Here is a 9,751-nt window from a genome sequence, read left to right as displayed (position 1 = left end):
CTACACTTTTATTAGAATATGGTTTTATAAGCCTATAAATAGACATAGTCTACTTCTCTTGTAATTATTCAAATTCGACATAGTGAATTATATTCTTCTCTGCCCGTGGTTTTTTTCTCGAAAAGGTTTCCAAGTAAAATCTGTGTGTTCTTTATTTTTCTCTCTCTTTTTCTTTGCAATAGATTGTCATTGCCGACGTTCTATTTTTTTACATATATAAATAACAATTAGAAGAAGACCTAACGGAGCACTCAGAGAAGATTGAAGAAATTACTCAAAGAACGCCATCGAAGCCAACGCAGAAGCGGATTTCCTTCAAGATTGAAGATCTCCTTTTAACTTCGTTTGAAGTTTTAGTGAATTTCTTTATGTCTTGTGGTTTTTCTGACTTTGAGATGTTTTCATTTCAGATTATGAACTAAATTCCCTAGATACCTACAGAAGATGAAACCTATGATGAATCTTATTATTTGATTTCTGAATTACATGATAAATACTTGATTCTTGTTCTCAATTATATATGCTTATTTAATGTTTTAATATTTTTGGGATATTAATTCATGTTTAATGTGATTATTTTAGTGGAGCAAAAGTCCCTATTTAAGAGTAGATCTAACATAATTGAGTGGATTTGAATACAATCCTAGAAATAGGATGACATAAATCTACCGGATTAGAGTCAAATCTAATAGGGGAATCCATAGATCGAGTTAATGCGACAATAGGGGTTTTAATTAGAAAGAGATTTCAATTAATCAACCTAGTTTTAATTATTCTTACTCTCGAAAGAGATATTAATATAATTTAAGGATTTCTATGGATCAAGACACAAGTGAATAAATCATTTAATTCATATTCAGAATAATAAGTGAAGTCTAAGTGGATTCTTTCCTGGGTATTGTCTTTCTCTTTGGTATTATTCGATTATTTCCTATTTCATTTTCTGTTGTGTTCTTAGTTAATTTAGATTAGTAAATTTAGATTAAAAGCAATCACCCTAATTTATTGGCTAAATAATAGAAAAACAGTTATTACTAGTACTTTTAGTCCTCGTGGATACTATACTCTATACTCACCATAGCTATACTATTGTTTGATAGGTGCACTTGTCTTTGTCGTAATTATAGTTAGTGACCATTATGAGGGTTTACTCTTCCAACACATGTAATTGTGAGAGTTTCTAATGAGTGAGATGATACTCATTATTCTAATAATGTTAGTAATCGTGCAACTCAACAATCTTTGCTGGAAATAAATCACGAATACGTGTTAGAATCGTATCCTATTCAAGGTGATAAAAATCAAGGGACGAGTGGAAAATGAATGGTGCAACTTGATGAATTAGATGAATGGCGACCAAAGCCTTATGAGAAATCGAGAACGTTCAAAGAAGTAACAAAACAACTCCATGGCGCGAATGTAAAGAGGACAAATCAATTCAAAGTTGAAGACAAAGTGCTGGTAGATAAGTCAGATCCACGAATGATCCTTGCAGAGCTTAAGTCAATAGGGTCGAACCCATTTGTGGTACTGAACGTATTATCATACGGAACCATTGAGGTAACATGTCCTGAATACAACACATTTAAGGTAAATGGTAATCAACTCAAACTTTATTTTGGTGGTGATATTGATAACGAGAGAAAGGAGCTCCAGCTCCAAGATCCGCTTTAACCGTTATCTTGAAAAGGGAAGTCGAACTTAGACTTTAAATATGTGATCCTCAGGAGACAACCTGAGTGTGGTTTTTTATATTTTATTTTAATTATGTTGAGTGATTAGTACACTTATTTTTTATTATTACCTAAAAAATTAAAAAATAATTTGAAAAAAAATATTTAAAAAAATTGGAAAAAAAATTGGTCCACATGGTCTGGGGTAGACCACACGACCGTGTAGGACACACAGCCTAGACACATAAGCGTGTCACATGCCGTGTGAACACTGTAGCTAATTTTTCAAAATTATTTTTTTGACCACACGGTCTGAGTTGAAGGCACATGGCCTAAAGATACGGCTGTGTGCCCCACACACCCATGTACACGGGCGTGGGAGAAGCGAACGGTAACAACACATGGCCTGGAGACACTGGCGTGTCACAGGTCGTGTGAACATTGGAGCAAATTTTTAAAATTTTCTAATAGGCCACATAGCTTCAAAGAAATATATGGTCTGACCACACGGCCGTGTGGCTCACATGGTCTATCACATGGCCATGTACCCTTTTTTAATGCCAGTGGGTTTTCATTTTTTTTCCTTCCCCCAACACCACCGTTGGTACCCTCCAAACCAACCATCCTATTTATTATTATTTTCATTTTTATTCTGCTAACTTTGTTATTAAACTAGTATTAGAATTTTTTGTTATTTTCTTTTGAAATATTTAGATTTTATTTAGCTTTATGTTTTTTTATTTTTATTTTTCTTGTTATTCGTTTTTATTTTATTCTTCACACTTATTTGTTTAATTTTATTTTTATTTTAAACATTAGTGTTATTATTTTATCAGTTGTTTTTCTATTTTGTATCTCTTTATCTTCTTTTTTTTCTATTTTTTATTAGTTTGCTCGGAAACATGTACTTCATTTAGAATTGCCTATGATTCTGGTTTTCACTATTCCAACGAATTCATCTAAATTCAAGGCAGTTTTAGTTCTCTTCCTCCCCTATGATATTTTGCGTATTTTGTTTATATTTGTTTGTACATTGAGAATAATGTACATCTTAAGTGTGGGGTGGATGTTTGTATGCCTATGTGATGAAATCTCTGAATTATTGTTTGTGTGTTTAAGTAATTTTCTCACACCTATCATTGAAGTTTTTTTTTTAATTTAGAGTTTTAAGTGATTCTGTTTTGTGAATAATTTGTGGATGTTTGTGCATTGTGTAATTAATATTTTTAAGACACGAGAGAGTCAAGCATGATAAGTTGTTTTTCAGAAATTATTATTTTAGGTGTCTCCATGAATTATTGTTCGTGTTTAAGTGATTTTCTCACACCTATCATTAAAGTTATTTTTTTAATTTAGAGTTTTTAGTGATTCTATTTTGGGAATAATTTATGGATATTTGTGCATTGTGTGATTAATATTTTAAGACACGAGAGAGTCAAGCATGATAAGTTGTTTTTCAAAAATTATTATTCTAGGTTGTCTCCCTGAACTAAAGAATTATTTTGAAATTTTAAATTTGTAAGTTTGACATCAAAACCATAATTTTTTGTGAGCTTTTGATCCTATATAACATATATTTTTTTCCTGTTGGTTCTATTGTGAGTATGTCAACTTAATTTGTTATTCTAGAACTTGCTTCGTTTATATATGTCGAGACCACATTAATGATTTGATATATTGAGATGATAGAGGCATTTAAGATTTAACCCATTTAACCTTTAAATAGCTTACCCGTTGAATTAACCCCTAGTAAATCTCGTTGATCCTAATACATTTTTTCTATCACCCTTTAATGTTAACACATAACCTATATCTATGTTGTAAAATTATCCTTTTTATTGACCACTTTTTTCGAGACCTAATTTGCTTAGTTGTCTAACTATGTTCTATAATTTGTATTGTTGAATTGTATTCTGTTTGAAAAAAAAAGTGAAAAAATCTAAAAATTAAAAAATTTGATTGAGCTTGAATCGTTAGTTTCATATTCTGTTGAAAAGCTCATTTTCGTTATTTATTTCTTGTTTATGTAAATTCTTTTAATTCAACAACTGATTTTTTTCTAGTTTGGTAACTTATCCATTTGATTCTCTATTAAAACCAACTCTTCTAACCTATTCAATACCCTTAATCTAAGCCTCATTACAACCTTATTAAGACCTCTTGATTGGTGTGTCATCTCATTTATATAGTGGTGGAGATTTGATTTTCAAGAAAGCCTATAGTAATGACATTTCTTGTTCAACTATTGAGTGCATATTACTTGAACCTTAAAACACTTTGAGTGCTTTGAGTGAATCCTTAGTAAGGATGATAATTCTTGTTGAGTTTGAATTTCAGGTAATTATTGAGATAGGGGAGATGCCTAATGTTTTTAAGCCTTAAAAATTCTCTGCTTGGATTGTTTGTACTGTTTAGTGTCACTTTAGAGTGAATTTCTAATGCATGATTATTTGTAAATTATCTTAAGACATTATCAGTGAAAACAATAAATTGAGGGAAATTAACTTGAATGTGAGTTGAGGATTTTGCTTGAGTACAAGCAAATGCTTAATTGTAGGGATATTAGATAAGTGCCAAAAGGAACATGTTTTAATCTCAGCCTTAATGTGTTTTTGGGTGATTATTCAATGTTAATGATTAATTTTATGCTCCTAATCCTTTAAATTCATGTTTTTTTATACTCAGGAGAGCATTTAGGAGCAAAACAAGTGAAAAACGAACAAAAACCAAAAAATCGAAGCAAGGTACAAGGGTCACACGAGCTGGCCCCTTACACACGGCCATGTGGCAGGCCATGCCGATTTTGTGAATTAGCACTCTAAACTGCGGGAAAATGCAATTTTTAGGTTTTTCATGCATTCTAAGACGTATATATGGAAAAAAGAATAAGAAGATAAGAGAGAGCTGTCATAGAATATTCAAGAAAACAACTCAAAAAAATCATTTAAGCGGATTCTAAAGCAGATTCCCGTCAAGATTGAAGATTCACATTTGATTTCTTAGGAAATTATCATGAGTTTCTTTGTTTCTTTCGATTATACTATATTTTTGATATTTTTACTTTCAATCATGAACTAAATTTCTAAATACCTAAAGGAGATGAACCTTATGATGAATTTTATCGTTTGATTTTTATTTTATGCAATAAATACTTAGATCTTGTTCTCAATTATGTATGCTTAATTCTTGGCTTAATATTTCTAGATTATTGATTCACATTTGATGTGCTTAAATCAAAGGAGGAATAGACCCAGTTTAAGAGTAGATCTTGTATAATTGAGTGGAGTTGCATGCAATCCTAGAAATAGGACAACATAAATCTACAAGATTAGAGTCAAATTCAATTGAGGAATCCATAGATCGAGTTAATGCGATAATAGGGGTTTTAATTAGAAAGAAATTTCAATTAATCAACCTAGAGTCAGTTGCTCTTACTCTCGAAAGAGATATTAGCATAATTCAGGGATTTCTGCGTATCAAGATACCAAGTAAAGAAATTATGTAATTTAGATTGATAGTGACAGATGAAATCTAGGTGAATTATTTCCCAGGTATTGTTTTACTTCTTGGTTGTTAATCGATTATCTTTCTATTTTTTTCTTTGTCATGTTCGTTAGTTAATTTTTGTTTTTAATCCATCACTCGATTTATTCAGTTAAATAATAGAAAGACAATAATTACTAATACTTTTAATCTTTGTGGTAACGATATTTGTGCTCACCATAGCTATACTATTAATTGATAGATGCACTTGTCTTAGTCAGATTTTTAGTTAGTTTCGTGGACATCAAGAATGTAAAGTTTTAAAAAAATGGGACATACTTTCACATTCAAAATATAAAGACTAAAATATAATTATGAAAAAACCATTCACCTTACTAAGGAAACGAGCTAAATCCTTAAAACTTCATATTGAATGATGGATTTTTATTATTAATTTTGGATTTATTTGAATGATAAATTTTTATTTGTTGAGTTTATTGATGAATATGTTATATTTGAAATGTATTTGGTTTCATTCGTTTTATATTTGTAATATATTTATATACATATCTTAAATAATTTTAAAAAATATTGATAAATTCAAAAAGATATGTATCAATTCTAGTAAAAATAAAAATTAAACATCCACTGATACGATACTAATTATCTTATACTAAACACCAATTTTTAAGAAAAGATATGTCAAATAACATAAATTTCTTAAATTTTGAATCCATTTATATTGAAAGTTGAAGACAGTAGAAAAAAAAACTAGGTATTAGCAATGAAATTAGATTTGAATAACTTCGTCACTAAGTATAATTGATTGACAATTTTTATAAGACGTTACATGTATATTTTATTTATGGGGTTGGGACTAAAAAATTAAATCCAATATATATAATTAGACTTGTGGTGATAAAAGAAATCAACGTCGTCGTACTATCACCTTTAAACAAGTGTTTCAGGATCCGAGAATGTTATAAAATAAAATTCTGTTAATAAATGTATTTTTTCAAACTTGTACTTGGCGTTATTCCAAGGCAAGACCGCTACCACCTCAATGGGTAAGTCTAACTTCCAACTTCTCCCTCGTAAGCAGCTCAATGCAAACCACAGAGGCAAATCTTTAAATTTTTACTTAAGCAATGCAATGACTCAAACTCAATTTATAATAATAATAATAAATCCAAATTCGAATTCACCTGAATCAATCCAAACTTGAAATGATTTGATCACAAAACAATTCGAATTTAAAATGACCAAAATTTAAAATGATTCGAATCAATAATGATTAGATATTAAAAATTTAGCTTCAAATTCGAATGATTTGAACCTAAAATAGACAAATCGAAAAATAACCTAAACCCTATTAGAAGTTTTCGTGTATTTTAAAGAATTATACATATTTCACATCTTTTAAATACATCTGTTAAATGATGTTTATATAGATTTGGTTTGCTATAAACTTGTAAGACTCAAAATAAGAGGATGGATATGCCTGTATGAGGCATGAGCCTAATAGCTCAATTCCATTCAAATGAGTAAATTTTTGCAATTTTCTCATTGCGCATGATATAAGTTAAATCCTAAGAAATACGTAAATTCGTAAATATCCTTAAGGACAATAATATGAAATTTTAAGACATAAATTGAGACCGTGAAATCTTGGAGGCCCAAGCCCTACTTTAGATTTATTCTAATTATTTAATTCGCTTACAATGTACATAAACTTCACCAACAGGAGGTATACTATTTGACATATTACTTTAATTAAGGGAATAAATCACAAAATTATGAATGAACATTACCTCAATATGTAATGTCAAACGTAAACGTTGATTTAATGTACAATATGACACATAAACTTTAATTTTCTACAGTTATATACATGAAATTATAATTTTGATTCAATTTAATTTGGGTTTGAGGCTCAAGTTTTTTGGGCCGAGTCATTATAGGTTTTGATTATTTCAGATTTTGGTCACTTCAAATTTAGGTCATTTCGAGTTATTTGTTTGTCATTTCAAAGTACTTGTTTGAATCATTCCAAGTTAAAGTCAAAATTAATAAGTCTATACGAAGCTGTAGGTTAACTCACAACAATTTTATGCTCAACCATAGAAAATTTATTTATACAATCAACCTTGGAAATACTATCATAACTAACATGTTAAGTAAACAAATCCTAATTCTGTTAGATATCTGGACAACTAGCGAAAACTTTGCTAACCTGGAGGATTGTTTAAGTATACTGTTTAATTAAGTGGCTGGATGAAGCTTCTATGCCAACCACAACAGCATTTCACCTGTTTTAAACTACAATACCCATGGGAAGTTGAGCTACCAAATCCTTTAATATCGACTATGTTTTCTCCATTTCAACCATACATGATCAAACATTACCAACTCCACTGATCCAAGACCTATATAAACCCCCAACAACATGCTTTCTCTCCCTCACTCCACAACTATCAAAACAAGAGCTTTCTTTCGTCTGCTTAATTGGACTCACATCTCTAGAAAAATGGCATCTTTCAATTGCTTTGCTTTAGCATTCGTGATGGCTTTGTCATTTGCAAGCACTGATGTTGGGGTAGCAGCTCGTCACCTTCTGCAGCTGCCTCAATTGCCTCCAATGCCAACTTTGCCTACAACCACACTCCCCCCACTTCCATCTATCCCTAATCTCCCACAGCCATCCATACCAGCATTGCCAAGGCCTGGGGCGCTTCCTCCACTTCCTATCATGCCAGGGTTGCCCACATTGCCAAGTGTACCAAGGGCCACACTGCCTCCTCTGCCAAGCATGCCCTCAATCCCAACTGCAATCCCCTCTATTCCTTTCCTTTCTCCACCACCTTCTCCTTCTACTCCTTGAAATACCCTTTGGTTTATTGAAATACCCCCTTTGGTTTATCTGCTGCATACTGGATTTGTTTGAATGTGGTTTTAATTGTCTTTGTCTCTTGATTTTGAGTATTGTATGTTCTTTTTTTTCACCGCATATAGTTGTTTGTATAAATGGGAGTTTCCCAAATCCCATTATTTCTTGTACTTTCTTTTTGTTTGTAATTTGTTGTACTTTGATACGTTATCATTTATATGGGATATATATTCGGGTAATCTAGATAGATAGTCACCCAAATATTAAAAAATTTTCATTTTAAACACCAAAAATAAAAATGTTTGCAATTTAATCATTCATGTTAAATAATTTACTCATTTTGATCAATCTCGTTAACAGTCTAACAAAAATCCGATATGACATTTTCTTTTGACACGCGGATCAATCATTGGATGCCTACATGGCACAATTTACCATTGCATACCACTTTAAACTTGAAAGGACTAAAATATAATTTACCCAATACTAATTTATTCATTTGGTTAATAATTAGTATGGGGTAACTTATATTTTACTCCTTTCAAGTTTAAAGTGGTATGCAGTGGTAAATTGTGCCATGTGGCACCCAAGGATTGATCCACGTGCCAAAAAAATGTCATGTCAGATTTTTGTTTGAGCTTTTAATGGGAGTGACCAAAATGAACGAACCATGTAACATGAGTGCTTAAATTGTAAACTTTTTTTAATTTGGGTGCCTAAAATGAGAATTTTTTATAGTTGAGTGATTATCTATGTAGTTTACCCTATATATTTATGTTCTTTTGACAAAGTAAGAATTATTATATGTGATAAATTTCAAAACTACAAATGAATTTTGGTTTAATGTGCAATTTTACTCAAGAACTTTGATTTTGCGCAATTTTATACATGAAATTTTGATTTGATTCAATTCTCACAAACTATTAATACAATTATCCATAGAACATCATCTTATGTTTAAATATTGCATGCACAATTAATTATAGGACAAACTACACTAGTAATCACTTAACTAATAGTACATTTCTTTTTAGATCATCCAACTATGAAAGTTACAAAATTGCCAGCCAATTATTCAATTGTCCTTTTTGGTCACCAGCTGATTAATGTAAAAACGGAAACACCCAAAATCTAAGATAGTTAGGTGATAAAATAATCTTACATATCTTTCTGGTGCTCTCGAGTGCCATTGTCGTTTGAATATTTCTTTTTGAGAACCTTCGAACTTATTAATGCTAACTACTTTCTTTCTTTGAACTGATGATTTTTCTTATATGCTAATAATAAATTATATTTATAGATTTAAACTTAAATTTTAATTGATATAAAACTCTAAGACTAGTTAAGTGGTAATTAAAAGATAAAAAGAATCTTTTTTTTATATATACTTAGACTTCTATTCAAGTTATAACTTTATTTTTATTTCATTAATAAATATGGAAATAAAAAAGTACTTGTAAAAAATAAAAATGATTTGGATTTTTTAAATTTAATATTTTAACCTTAATTTATTAGTTATTTAGAATGAGTATGCTTAGACTTTTATTCAAGTTATGATTCAATTTTAGAGTGAATAAAATTATCATAGCTTATTCTTAATAAATAAATAAAGTTATAACTAATAATTCTAAATTAAATTATAAATATTTTTAAATATCAATTTAGTAATATGGTTAAAAATAAAAGGTATTCTTGTCAATTCAAAAGT

General features: G+C 30.1%; 1 protein-coding gene across 1 annotated transcript; it reads left to right on the top strand.

The window, feature by feature from the left end:
- The first annotated feature begins 7,619 nt into the window (after positions 1-7,619).
- LOC107919556 (protein PELPK2) lies at positions 7,620-8,515 on the top strand. The gene has a single exon (XM_016848997.2). The coding sequence runs from the start codon at positions 7,684-7,686 to the stop codon at positions 8,035-8,037; it is 354 nt and encodes a 117-aa protein (XP_016704486.2). The 5' UTR covers positions 7,620-7,683; the 3' UTR covers positions 8,038-8,515.
- Positions 8,516-9,751: the final 1,236 nt, after the last annotated feature.

The sequence above is a fragment of the Gossypium hirsutum genome, chromosome D13 (genome assembly GCF_007990345.1).
Source record: "Gossypium hirsutum isolate 1008001.06 chromosome D13, Gossypium_hirsutum_v2.1, whole genome shotgun sequence".
NCBI lineage: Eukaryota > Viridiplantae > Streptophyta > Magnoliopsida > Malvales > Malvaceae > Gossypium > Gossypium hirsutum.
Note: the sequence above shows the minus strand (reverse complement) of the source record. Positions and strands in the feature narration are given on the sequence as shown.